The sequence below is a fragment of the Sminthopsis crassicaudata genome, chromosome 2 (assembly GCF_048593235.1).
Source record: "Sminthopsis crassicaudata isolate SCR6 chromosome 2, ASM4859323v1, whole genome shotgun sequence".
In the NCBI taxonomy this organism is placed as follows: Eukaryota; Metazoa; Chordata; class Mammalia; order Dasyuromorphia; family Dasyuridae; genus Sminthopsis; species Sminthopsis crassicaudata.
In genome coordinates this window covers 102,713,825-102,729,077 of record NC_133618.1, presented here as the reverse complement: position 1 = coordinate 102,729,077, position 15,253 = coordinate 102,713,825, and the positions used below count along the sequence as shown (strand labels likewise).

The 15,253-nt window shown below is 33.7% G+C and overlaps 1 protein-coding gene across 2 annotated transcripts in view; it reads right to left on the bottom strand.

The window, feature by feature from the left end:
• The window catches only part of ACYP2 (acylphosphatase 2), a 229,118-nt gene that overhangs the window by 87,175 nt on the left and 126,690 nt on the right, over positions 1-15,253 (bottom strand). Inside the window, exon 4 of one of the 2 annotated variants that reach the window (XM_074286936.1) lies at positions 4,523-4,598. The exons of the other annotated variant lie outside the window; for it this stretch is intronic. Coding sequence (XP_074143037.1) covers positions 4,535-4,598 — 64 coding nt within the window. The 3' untranslated portion in view covers positions 4,523-4,534. The remainder of the gene's footprint in view (positions 1-4,522; positions 4,599-15,253) is intronic. 2 annotated transcript variants of the gene reach the window in all.

The window sequence follows — 15,253 nt, the reverse complement described above, 5'->3', positions numbered from 1 at the left end:
TTGTCTGGACAGTGACAAGGTGAGAATTCAGGTTTTCTGGACAATTACAAGGTGAGAACTCAGGTTGACTTGATAGAGGGGGCAAGCTCATTGGCTGGGGTGGTTCTTCCCAGAAGCCCTTGCATTATCCCACGCCCATTCTCTGGGAGAATAAAAGAGAGGACTCTCAGAGAAAGAAGAAGACTCTCTGCATTACATCAGGCCTGACGGGGCTCTCTGCAGGAAGGGAAGTCACTTCTTTGGACAAGAGTTAACAGCAACTGCCTGGAGACAACGGTTCGTTACAGGAAGAAGAATCTGTTGGAGAGATTTGAGTAGACACAGCAGATCTCTTCCCAGAGAGTGATCCGGCAGCTTCTGGAGACGACAGCTCGCTACAATTGGCGCCCAACGTGGGGCACGGACTTTTGCTTATCCTGACAAGAAGAGCTAGACCAGACCTTCGCAATTTGGCGCCCGAACAGGGACAGACACGGTCCTGATTCCAGTGGAAAAGCTTCCGATCTAGATCTCAGTCTCTCTGACCCAGAACCGTGAGTAACAAGGAAACTTTGTTAAAGATTAAGTGAGCGTGCTAATAGATAAATAAGGAACTTAACTTGTTAAGGGCTAAACCAGGAATCTCTTATAGCTGAAATGGGGCAGATGTTAGCTATATTCAATCCCTGGACCTCAGCCGACTCATCCCCAGCCCCAGAAGCAACCTCAGCTCCACCCCCATTCAGGAGTGGTACTATAGAGAGTATAATCAACATAATTGAGGAGCAGAGTTTACTTGTAACCTGGGTACAGATTGCTAAACTCTTGGCTGCATTAAGACGCACATCCCCTTGGTTCTTAGAGGAAGAAAAGATAGATGTAGATAAATGGAAGCTAGTGGGATATGAAATGAAAGAATTTCAAGCAAAAAATGGGCCTCGTTCAATTTCTGCAGAAGTATTTTATATCTACAACATAGTTCAATTAGCCTTAAACTATCAAGCAAGTTGTAGGAGAAGGAAAAGTTCTAAAAATGAACAGAGGAGGAAGTGTGAGGAAAAAAGGAAAGATCAAGATCTTTCCCTAGAGCAAGAGGATTTAAATGAGGAATTATGGTATGATTCTCTTGAAGAAGCTTCAACCCTGTCTAGAGAACAGATTATTGACAGGCCCACATCAACCCCACCTTCAGAGATGGAGGAAGAAAGAGGGGAAGAGGCAGAAACACAAACAGAATTGCCTGTGAAGAAGCCTAAGCCTATGACAAGATTAGAAAAAGCATTGGTTAAAGCTAAGAGAGAAGGACAGGATATAAGTGATTTTATACATGCATATCCTGTGATTGAAGAGATTGATTCTGTAGGTAAAAAAAAGGAGAAGATATGCACCTTTAGATTTGAATAAAATTAAGGATTTGAAAAAAGGTTGTACCCTTTATGGGGCTACATCAGCTTATGTCAAAATGTTACTAGATGGTTTGTCTTATGAAGTCCTAACCCCGAATGATTGGAAATCCATAGCAAGGACATGTCTGGAACCTGGAGAAAATTTATTATGGCTTGCGGAATTTCATGAATTATGTAAAATTCAAGTCAGATGCAATTTGGAAATAGGAGTTAACACACAATTCACTTTTGAGCGCTTAGCTGGTGAAGGTCGGTATGGAGAGAATTCAGAACAGACTGATTATACCATGACAATATATGAACAAATTGCTAAGGCTGCAATAAAAGCTTGGGGTGTCCTTCCTGGACAGAAAGATCGTGGAGAGGCTTTCACTAAAATACAGCAAGGTCCCAATGAACCTTTTGCAGATTTTGTGGGACGTTTGCAAACTGCTGTCAAAAGAACTATTGGAGAAAATTCAGCTACAGAAATAATGACCAGACATCTGGCTAAGGAAAATGCCAATGAGATTTGCAAAAGAATTATATGGGCATTAGACAAAGATGCTCCTTTAGAAGAGATCATAAGACGCTGTGCTACAGTGGGAACAAATGCTTTTTACACTCAGACAATGATAAATGTGGAAAGACAGGGTCCCTCCTGGCAAGGGTCTTCTAGAGAAACTCGGAGATGTTTTCAATGTGGAAAAATTGGACATCTAAGAGCTCAGTGTAGGTATGGAGATACAGTGAGAAGACAGAGTGAGAGAAGACCTAAAACCCCATGTCCAAAATGCAACAGAGGACTCCATTGGGCATCAGAGTGTAGATTAATTCAGGGAAATAGGATGAGGGGCCCAGGTCCAGGGCCCCAGGCAAAAAAGACTTGGGGCATGATGGCAGCTGATGTTATACCCAAAGAGTCTTTAGAAGGCCAGGACTCTGATTTAATCAACCAGCAGAAAAGCAATCACATGGCAGAAAGGGATTACCTAATAAGTGAGCCAAAAGGCAATCAGATTGCAAAAATGGATTACACTTGGGGAGAATACAGGCCTTTTAAACCAACAGGGCTGTGTCCAGTGCAAACAATTCCAATGTAATTGCCAGATGATGAGAAGAGATTTAGAAAGTGGTAAATAGAAGGTAATTAGATAGGTTAAATGCCTGGGAGAGAGGGTTTGCTTGTATTTCTTCAGCAGGAGAAGGAATCAGATGGGTGCCAACAAGTCATATTCGCCTTGTCCATCAGAGAGAGACAGAAAAAGAGAAAGACCTCAAAATAAAGGAGAAGATCTAAGAAACATCTGACACTGAAAGAGCATGGATAATAAGAAGACTATTAAAGAACTTTAAAACCAGCAGGAATCATTGGACTTCCTCACACAAGATGAGACTAATGGACAATGGACTTATGGGCATTTATAAATTTTCAATTTATGATTATGTTATATACTTCTAGCATGTGTTATGTTACTATGTTACTATATGCTTATGTAATTTATGTAATTATCTGTAATACTTCCCATATTGATGGATTTATGTTTCAAGGTCATTTATGTAATTATCTGTAATACTTCCCATATTGATGGATTTATGTTTCAAGGTCATGACTGTCCTATGTTCTAAATCAAAAGAAAGGGGGAGATGTTAGGATTACTAAGTGAGAACCGAGGTTGTCTGGACAGTGACAAGGTGAGAATTCAGGTTTTCTGGACAATTACAAGGTGAGAACTCAGGTTGACTTGATAGAGGGGGCAAGCTCATTGGCTGGGGTGGTTCTTCCCAGAAGCCCTTGCATTATCCCACGCCCATTCTCTGGGAGAATAAAAGAGAGGACTCTCAGAGAAAGAAGAAGACTCTCTGCATTACATCAGGCCTGACGGGGCTCTCTGCAGGAAGGGAAGTCACTTCTTTGGACAAGAGTTAACAGCAACTGCCTGGAGACAACGGTTCGTTACAGGAAGAAGAATCTGTTGGAGAGATTTGAGTAGACACAGCAGATCTCTTCCCAGAGAGTGATCCGGCAGCTTCTGGAGACGACAGCTCGCTACACCAACCATTCTGGTGACAGTCTGGAACTAGGCGCAAAGGGTTATGAAACTGATTCAGCCAATATTATATCCCTAAGGGATTCCCTAAAAAAGGGAGAAGGACCTATTTATCCAAAAATATCTATAACAACTCTTTTTGTGGTGGTAAATCCTTGGAAATTGGGAGTATGTCCATCAATTGGGGAATGGCTGAGCAAGTTGTGGTATGTGAATGTAATGGAATACTATTATACTAAAAGAAAAGATAAGCAAGATGTTTTCAGAAAAAACTGGAGTGACTGACATGAACTGATGCAAAGTGAAGTGAGCTGAATGAGATGAACACTGAACACAATAATAGCAGAATTATATGATGATGAACTGTGAATCATTTAGCTTTTCTCAACTGTACACTGAACTCAGGTAATTCCAAAGGACTCATAATGAAAAATGCTATCTACCTCCAGAAAAAGAACTGTTGGAGTCTAAATACACATCAAAAGAATATTATTTTTCACTTAATTTTGTTTCATTGTGTTTTTCCCCTTTGATCTGTGTTTTCTTTTACAACATGACTAATAAGGAAATATGTTTTACATGATTATATACCTATTACATAATCTATTTAAATTTTTACTTTAAGTTATATTTAATTATTATAGTTTTATATAATATATGATAATTATATATTAATAATTAATATTAAAATATTAAATAAAAAATAAAAATCCCATCTCAGGCAGAAGGGAATGGAAGAAAAGAGAGAGATAATTTGGAACTCAAAAATTTAAAAATCCAAATATGAGAGATTGTTTTCACATGTAATTGAGAAACAAAATACAATAATTCAATAAAAAGACTCCAAAAAAGAGAAAGATGTTGATAAGTTGAAGAATATTCAAAGAAAGGCAACTAGAATTATATTTCATATTATATGAAGAGGGATAGAACGAACTGAACATAGTTTTTGCCTGAAGATAAGACTTAGAAAATATGAGGTAGACGGGACATAATATGTCATATGGAAAAGGAATTCACTTACTCCATTTTGCTAGGTCACAATCAGGAGATACCCACAGAAGTTATAAAAGGGTAAATTTAGGTTTAATAGTAGGAAAAACTTACTAAAAAAGTTGTTCAAAAGTGGAACAGGCTGCCTGAAGATGTGCCTGAAGAAAAAGATGCTCTTTTTCCTTGGAAACTGTTAAAACAGAGAATGAGTGACCAATTATCAGACTGTGGGGATTCCTTTGCTATACTGATGGGGGAAGACAGTTGCTAAGGACTGTTCCAACTCTCAAATTAAGTGACTAATTTTAGATCTGAGCCTGTAGGCACAGAGAAAATCATCTTTAAAGGTCTGTTTATCTAATTTTCAGGACTTCTTTGATAATTTCTGGTAAAGAATAGGTAGGTAGTATAGGGACCTTGACCAAAATCTCAAAAAATTTAGTTTTATTTTTTGAAAGAGGTGGCATTTGGACAAATGGAGCCATTATCAACTAATAACATAATTTTTAAAGCTATCATCCAAGATGAATTTGAAAGTGTGATCTTTATTTATTAATTTTTCTTTCTTAATTCAAAATTGATAAAAAAAAACAGGTTTCAATAATGTACTGAATTGTTGGTTCACACATGACTACAGTCATAGATATATATCATATGCATACGTACATATAAATATATACATATATACAAACATAGGTTTTCTAATCTTACAAAATATTCACCAGTCCTTCTAATTCTAGCACACAGTAGATACTTTATAAATTTTTATTGACTTACCCATATATGTAACTGCAAAATGGCAAAAGCAGTTATTACTTGAAATATTGTGATGTAATTGGAGTGAGAAGAGTTATTTCTTATTTTTATAATAGCTTTTTATTTTTCCAAATACATGCAAAGATGGTTTTCAACATTCTCCCTTGAAAAACCTTGTGTTCCACATTTTTCTTCCTACCTTCCCACTTCCTCCTTCCCCTAGACAGCAAATAATCCAACATAAGTTAAACATATTGGTTCTATTCACTTCACTTAGTATTAGTTCATGTAAGTCCTTTCTGAAATCATCCTGCTGATCATTTCTCATAGAACAATAATATTCTACTGCCTTCATAAATCATAACTTATTCAGCCACTCCCCAACTGATGGGCATCTACTCAGTTTCCAGTTCTTTACCACTACAAAAAGAACTGCTATAAACATTTTTGTACATGTGGGTTTTTTCTCTCTTGTGATCTCTTTGGGATACAGACCCAATAGAGATACTGCTGGATCAAAGGATATGCACAGTTTAATAGCCCTTTGGGCATAGTTCCAAATTGTTCTCCAGAATGGTTGGATCAATTCACAACTCCACCAACATTGCACCAGTGTCCCAGTTTTCCCACATCCTCTTCAATATTTATCGTTGAGAGTTATAAAGTGGTACCTCAGAGTTGTCTTAATTTGCATTTCTCTAATCAATAGTGATAAGAGTATTTTTTTCATATGACTATAAATGGTTTTAATTTCATCTGAAAATTGTCTGTTCATATTATTTGACCATTTACCAATTGGAGAACAGCTTATATTCTTATAAATTTATATTCTTATAAAATTATAAATGAGTCAGTTCTCATTTTAGAAATGAAGCCTTTATCAGAACTCTTGGATATAAAATTTTCCTCCCTCCTACTCCCATCCCTAGTTTCTAATTCCTTTCTAATCTTGCCTGCATTGGTTTTATTTGTATAAAACTTTTTACATTTAATATAATTTAAATTATCCATTTTGCATTTCATAATGTTCTCTAGTTCTTTTTTGGCTTTAAATTCTTCCCCTCTCCAAGATCTGAGAGGTAAACTATCTCTTGTTCTTCTAATTTGCTTATATGACCCTTTATATTTAAATAATGAACTCATTTTGACCTTATTTTGGTATAGAGTGTTAGATGTTGGTCAATGCCTAATTTCTGTTGTATAATTTCCCAATTTTCTCAGAAATTTTTTTTTTGTCAAATAGTGAGAGTATTTGTCTTTGGGTTTATCAAACATTATATTACTATAATCATTAACTTGATTCTTGTGAACAAAACCTATTCCACTAATAAAATACTCTATTTCTTAGCCAGTACCAAATGGTTTTGATAATCACTGCTTTATATTATAGTTTTAGGTCTGGTACATCTAAGTCACCTTCATTTGCAATTTTTTCATTAATTAAAGGTTATTTCTTATATAGAGAATAATGTAACAGTCTAATATCATTTGATTCTTTGACACTGTCAGCCTATTCATACATCTGACTTAAATCTATGGTTCTATCATATTGATTCTATCATATATATGATATATGATATCATATATATCAAGGATTCTATTGCTGGATGAATCTGCTTTATTAAAATGCACAATTACCTCTGAAATACACTCTGAAGGAGATAAATGTATACAACTAATTTTCTACTTTCAGCTAGATAGTTATAAGGCTGGAAGCACCTAAAAGACACTATTCTCTAGTAAGAAAAGGAAATAGGGAAAAATATCATGTTAGGTGAAGAAGGGATCATAGCAGAATATGGAAATTACCTCAGAAAATGTTAGTTATCACAGTAATGATACAGTAGATAAGGAAGATTAGTCAGTGTTGGTAAGACCACAGAAAAAATACATAGAAGATACTTAAGATAAGAAGAAACTCTTAAGATACCTTAGAGTTTCATAAAATAGCATAAGAAAGAATATAAACAAGTAACCATTAGGCAAAATTTGAGTGACAAGTTATCAATGGGAAAAAGCACTAAACTAGAAGTCAAAAGCATCAATCCTGTTCCTTTTTACTAACTGGGATTTCAGTTTCTTCATAAGAAAGTGAAATTAAATGATCTTCAAGGTTGCTTCCAACTTGATGATTTTTTGGGGTCTGTAGGTATACATAACTAAAATTTTATTTCAATGTTTTTTAGGAATCTCACTAATGGGGGCACTCTAGCCTTATAGCCTTTTAAGTCATTCATGCCTTCTCATCCAGGATATGTCTAATCAATTTCCTTCAAAACTCCATCAGGGATTCCACCCTATATACTACAGGTTTTTCTATGGAGATTTTTAATATTTAATATATTCCAGATAAAACAATTAGCTCATTCATGTTATTTGTTATTTTTACTACATTGTCTTCCATTTTAATGTGTTTTGTACCAATTCTAATATGCAAGTCATCACTGATAACATGCTATAGTCTACTTATACTCACTTTGAACTTTTCTATTAACTTTTGTTTTCATCTGCAATTTTGTTCTCCAGAGAAGATGGCAGTATAATATCACCAAGAATTACATTTATTTTTTTTTGAAGTTTGGTACCATGGAATAGGTAGGGAACGGTAAAAGCATTGAAGTTTTCCAAATACAATCTTGCCTGGTTTCTCCTATTCATTTCTGGGATCATTCAATTTCTATCTGTAATAATTGTCCAAGAAATATGTATTGAACTCAAAGGACTTATTTTAATCTGCACAATTAGTAATCTTTCTATGTATATTTCTAAGTTGATCCTTTTTGAGTAAATTGTTGATCTCACTGAGAAAGGCCCATATTGTTCCCAAGGCTTAACTATAAATATCTGTAATGTCTATAAATAGGACACCTAGAAAATACATTATATGAAATACCCCCTCTGAGTGAACACCACATATACCATGATAAGGATGAATGCATCTGACAAGTATATATCTCCCTATTTTATTTGATATCAATAACTAGTGAATCACTGAATAAAATTATTGCATTTCATATGATCTTTATATATAAATGGGAGATACCTTGTTGGAAGAGAGCCTTTAAATTTATATTTTGTTATATGCAGTCAAATGTTTTAAAAAAATAACAAGATATACAATATAAGATCTTATACTTACTATATTTCTAATAAAATGTGAGATTAGATTTTGCTGTAGAAACTTCAAAAGTCTGCCTGTTTCCTTCTCATATTTTCATCTAGTATATTCTTTGTCTATAAGATTACTTTCATTAAAATATTACTTCCCTCCATAAAGATGGAAAAACAACCCTATGTCTATATTTATTGATGTTTTCTTAGTTATTTTTGGTAATAATATTCTCCATGATATTTTATTTAATATTGGGGATTCTCTTTTTTTAAAAAATATCTTGAAAACATACTAGAGTATCTTTAAATGATTTTACTTCTAAAGCACTAATTGCTGCTGTTGTTTTGGAAGAAGGAACTATTCTCAATTTTCAAATGCCATTTTCACTATAAACATGATGGCAAATCTGTCTGACTTTGAGCCTGTTTTCCTCAGTTCTACTCACACATACACATATACACATATCACATATAACATGTATTGCAAATACGCATTATTCTAGGATGCTATGTTTTATTTAAGCCTCATCCATCTGAGAGAATACACGTTTGAGAAGGATAATTTCAGTTGAATGATGAGGTTTGGAAGCCATACCACAAAGGACTGAGAAGTGAGTGAGAGAGGAGAGAAAGTGGAGACAAAAAAGGAGAAAGCTTTTTCTATGATTCTGGCTGTGAAAGAGAGAAGGCATAGGATAACACTGAGGAAACAGTGGGTCTAGTGAATGTTTTCTAAGGATCTGAAAGACCTACACATAGTTGTAGACAAGATAGATGGTGTTAGTAGATAGGAAAAGGCTAAAAATTGAGGGAAATTAAGAATAATAATTGCCAAAGGACAGAGAGAAGATGGGATCACAGAAACAACTAGCAATGTTGTCTGGGGCAAAATCATTACTTTAGTAGAGACCTTTTTTAAAGTATGTTATTCTCCTCCCCACAATCTACAATCCAGATATGCTTATTTTCTTACTGTTCCTCATACAAAACACTTCATCTCCTCTCTCTATATCCCTGTATTTGTTGGATGCCTATTTGCTAAATATATTGTACAACCAATAGATTCCTGAATTGGGAAGAAAGTTGGACTAAATGACCTCTTAACTTGTTTCCAATTCTAAGATTTTATTCAATTCAATTTAGCAGATGTTTATTAAATGATTGCTGTGCCTCACTCAGTATGCTAGGTGCTTGATAAACAATGACAACAAAGAAATAGGCTTTACCCTCAAAATTTCTCAACATTCCACAGTTAAAAATAATTCACAGCAGTATTTTAATTTGTGACATCAAAAGGCCTTTGTAAATATCTCAAAGGAATAGCAAGAGAATCCTAGAATTTTAAAAGGAAAGTAAATTTTATTCAGTTTAAAGTACAAATATGTGTCATAAAGTACTTTTAAAAGGAAGGGAAAACGTGTACTAAACCTGAGAAACAAATAACAGCAATCCAACTCCAAAAGATAAGTGTATCTATAATTGGAGAGAAAGCAAAATAACACAATGATAGTAGTGGGGATTTATAACATAATGTCTATATTTCATATTTGTAGCATGCCCTTTCTAAACATCATCCTATTTTTAAAATGCCAATTTAAAAAGCAAAAACATAATTAGTTTTTAAAAAAGACCCATCCATTATCACAATTATGACAACCATCTCTCCTGGATTTTGCAGAACAGTGACTCATTGCAAATGTTATTTATTCTCTTGTTCCATTTAAATAATCCAGAAATTTTAATATTTCATCATATAGTAAATGAATTAAGCCAGCATATGTTACAATAACTATGAAAATCCATATATACTCATCTACATTATCACAAAGTAATTACCACATAAACTTAGAATTGGAAAAGAACTCAAGGATCATCTGATGTACATTTATAATGATTTACAAAAAGTTCAAATTAATTTAATAAATATTTATTAATTGGGAAATGACTGAAGTTATGGTATATTATTGTGATGGGACACTACTATGTTAGGAGAAATGATAAGAAGGATGTTTTCATAAAAAAACATAGGAAGAAGTATGTGAAGTAATGCAAAGTGACATGAGCAGAAACAGGAGAACATCGTTTTTAGTAACATCAATATTGTAATGATGATCAACTCAGATCAATACAATGATGCAATATAATTCTAAAGGACTCATGATGAAAAAAGTTATTTACTTCTAGGAAGAGAAGTAATGAACTCTGAGAACAGACTGAAGTATATATATTTTTTCACTTTCTTCATTTTTTTTGCTTTTTTTGTTGTAATATGGTTAATATGGAAATATGTTTTCCATGATTTCACACACACACACACACACACACATATATAAAACATAATATTGTTTGCCTTGTCAATGGTGGGGGAGGGACTGGAGAAAGGGAAAAAATTTTAAATAAAAATTAAAAATAAATAACAAATTTGTTAAATAAAAATACACATTTATTGAATGCATACTGTATACCTAGTATAAAGCTAGGTAATAATAAGAAAAGGAACAAAGTTATCACAAATTAGAGGATCAGAGAAGAATAGGTGAAGGTAACACCTGAGTTAGGCTTTAAAGAATTCCTAAAAACCAAACAACTGGAAAGCCGAAGAGACCATATACTAAACTGAAAGTTTTACATAAACAAAATAATCATGTTCACATATCATTTACGGTAATATGTAAAGTAGCTAAAAGAATTCTCCAGGGATCGTTGCTTGTCCATGTGCTATTTAGTTTTTATTGAAGCTTTGGATGAACACCAAGTAGGCAGAAAACATAAAAGTAAAACAGACAGCTGATGCTGGATGACTGAATCAGATTTCAAAAAGATCATGACTAGAACACTGGGATAGAATGAATAACTTAATAGAATCCGATGGTGTCCTCGTCTCTTGAACATGATATTCCATCTCCTAATTCTGTGCATTTTCAGTGACTATCACCCATGCCTGGAATACTTTTTCTTCTTGTCTCTGCTACAAAGATGAGGAAAAGGCCCCAAGATTATATCATACAAGTGATTGGCTGAAAAATCTGGGAAACTTCAGTCTGAAGAAGAAAAGAGGAGTATTTAAAAACCTAAAGGGTTGCCATATAATCAAGCAATTAGGTGATAAAACTAAGGGCAATGAGTGTTCCAGGCAGTTGTGAATTGCAAAGAATGTGCCAGCCTGCATTGTTGGAGGAAATTTCCTCCTCTGAGAGATCTAAAGTGAAAAAAAAAAAAAAGAATAAAAGTTTTTATAAATCATTTGCTACGTGCCAGGCTCTGTATTAATATCAATAAAATTATAGGTCTAGGCCTCCTCTTACCCTCACTTGACAGACTGTCAGAAAACTCTAGAACTTGTTCACATATTGAGTAGTTTAATTTGGTTAGAGTACAAAATATTTTAAGGGAAATCCTGAGAAAAAACTAGAATGATAGGCCATGTAGAGGCTGAGTAGAATGGTAGGACTGTTTAGAGCTGTAAATTCTAGGCTAAGAAGTTTGAACTATAATCATGAGGCCCTGGGAAGCCAGGGAAGGTTTTAAGTTGGCAAAGTGAGAAGAAGTATGCTGAATCTGAATCTGATGAACTAGGGAGAAGGAAAAACTGGAGGTAGAAAGACCAGGTAGGTATTCCAATAATTAGGGAAGAGATAATGAGGGCATGAATTAGGGTATTAAGCAACAGGGATTAAAAAGTAGGGAATACATATTAAAGAGTCAGATTTGATAGGATTTAGCAACTGATAGATTGTAGAGACTTGAAGTTGAGTGAAAAGTTGAAGATCGCTTCAGTTTCAAGAGGTTGGTAAAAGGTGGTTACATCAATATAAAGAGAAAAAGGCAAAAACAAAGTGTAGGTCTTGAGGAAAAGATGAGTTAAGTTTAGGATATGTGGAGTTTAAGATGCTCACAGGTTATCCAGGTAGAAATGGCTAGTAGAAAGTGTAAAGAACCCGGAATTCACCCTAGAAATCAGCAGTAAAGATGATTTAGAAGTCACCCACATAGGGCTGATATAGTTGGAGCTGTGAGGAGCTTGCCAAGGGGATAAGCAGTGACAGAGGGAAGAAAAGGCCAAGAACCTAGTAAGAGGCTTGCAATTTGGGAGCAAAAAGGAAAATGAGCCAGAGCATTGGAAGGAAAAACAGAAGAAAGTAGTCAACAGTATTCACAATACAAGAGTTCTATGCAATCTGTTAACAATATCAAAAGCAAAAAGCATTTGGAGATATTTTCTAGTTTCTTCCTCCCTATCTCATGATTCAAATAATGTGTGTGTGACACAACTTTGCCCAAGGCCCTGCAATCAGGGTTTATCAGGTTTGTTACCTACTTGAGTCACTGTGGGTGGAAAAGCAAAATGACAAATATGTTTAGTTCAACTATGATAACACTGGACCCTTTTACAATTTTGGTAATTTAGACACCCTTAGGAAAATTTCTTAGTCACTGTAAGCTCAGTGTTTCCAACAGAATCATATGGAACAGCGTCTTCAATCCCAAATCAGATGTTTACAATTCAGCTATAATTTTGTTCTTCAATTTTCTATTTATAGTACTTTAAATAGTCCAGTCCTTTATGAATTATATAAATATGATGTTGCTGTCTCTGTAACAATTAGTAAGTATTTCTGCTTCATTTTTGCCTTTAGCCTTGCTAAGAGAAGCTTCTCTTCACTTCTCTTTATAATCAATAAAATAGCACAACCCATATCTTTTCTTCCAGACATGATTCTTTTGAGATCTTCTTGGAAAAGCAAAACATGAAAGTTATTAATGAATTATGGTATCCTTGCAAAAATTAAGTGCCAGTAAAATAGAAATTTTATTATTAAGGGAGCCTAGTTGCTTTAATAATTCCTGTGACCTAGAATAAGGACTCTTTTCAAGTAACTGCACACACCAAATTAATGTACATCTTATATAATCGGAAATATCATAGTGATATAAAGTAAGTGGGTTTATGTCTTATTTGTGGACATTAAAATTCATGTATCAGTTCATGATTATTCTTTGAAAGACATTTGGAGTCATCATTATGGACATAAAATGTAGCTTTGCACCCAGAAGTCTGCACACAAATCAAATTCTAAATGTACAAGGCGGAGTTGAGATATTGACAGTTTGACTATATTTATGGACTAAATTATGACACAGTGCATATAGATAATTAGCCTTGGAGCCAAGAAGATCTGAATTTGAGTTCTGTCTTACATAGATACTAGCTGTGTGACCATGGATAAATCATTCAACCTGAGCAACAGGACTTTTACACAAAACGCAATGGATAAAGGACTGAAGTGAAATTCGGCTTCACACACAAATTAGCTATATGACTCTGAACAAGTCACATCATTAACATCTCCCAGCCTCTGCTTCTTCATTAGTAAAATGGGGATAATAATAATAATTACATCTAGTCTTCTTGTGAGGATAAAGTGATATATTTGTAGAGTGCCTTGCCAACCTAAATTTGCCATATAAATGCTATCAATTAACTTCCTAATGTCCTAGACAAAAAATTCTGTTACAGATGAGGTACTAAAACATATCAGTAGATAGGACTTCCATAATGGAAGTCTTCCATACCACTGAAATGACAAATCTAGAATTCTAACTTAAATGTTCAATAGCATACAACAATTTTTACAAAAACACTTTTATGAATTTTTATAAACTAACTAAAGATCATCCTATATACATTCAAAGTTATCTGAATCTACTTAGGTACTAATTTCCTATATAAACACTTCACTAACGATGAAATTAAATGTCTGTAGATGCAACCTAAACAAATTATTCAAATACTGAATGACTGCTTAATTTAAACTAATAAAAATATTTTAAAGAAAAATATTTGGTTTTGCTACATGATAAAAATATTTGATTTTGTTACATAATAAACTGAAATGCTATTGACACGACTATCTCCAAATAAAATATTATAATAGTAAATAGTAAAAGTCTTACTTTCTTACTATGAATAACTATCTTCTTAATTCTATGATCAAAAAATTAAAAAAAAATTTTTTTGCTATGATTTCCAAAAAATATTCAGAAAACTTTGCCTACAAAGTACATTCCCTGAAGGGGTTTGAGCAAAACTGTCTAAGAGCTTGTAATACAATGAAATATTTTTTTTCAGCAAACAGCAAATGGGTATTTTATGTATCTCTGTTTCATTTGAAGAAGAACAATTTCAGCAGTGAAGCTACCTACTGAAGTTCCTAAAATGTATGGTCTTATAGCTATGGAATACTCTCCTAAGGGGATAAAATGAATATACTTTATGCCTATATGTTGGAATTCAGAGCTTCTTAAACTTTTCCTACTTGTAACCACTTTTCTCCCAATAAATTTTTTTGTAACCCCAAGTATATAGGTATATAAATAGGTTTACAAGTCAAACTTTTACTGGTAATAAATCATAATTTTATCCCTTCACATTTAGTTACAAGACCCTCTATGGGGTCACAAACCACAATTTAATAAAAACTAGATAATACTAGAAAATACTAGATAATACTAGATAATACTAGAAAAATACTAGAAATACTAGAAATACTAAGATACTAGAACATATCAATTCCAGTGTTCTATCTACTATTCTAGACTTTTTCTATTTTACACAATTTTAAAAAAAAATTAGCCTTACTGATAAAAATACTTTTTTGCTTCACCTACAGCTATCAGAGACATTTATACACGGTCTCTTTATTATTTGCTATATTGCCATAGGCTGACAAATCTCTGGCAAATGCTGTTTGAACTTTTTCATCATCTTAAATATTCAGGTTTTATTTCTTCCTATTGATGTTAGGTTAGGCAATTAAGTTTATTTTTTTTTTAAGAATGAGATCTTTTATCAGTTGGTTGAGAGATTCTATCTTTTTTATAGTGAATAATAATAGCTAGCATTAGTATAGCATTTTAAGCTTTGCAAAGCACTCTACAAAAGTTATCTCATTTGATCCTCACAAGCGCTATCATTAT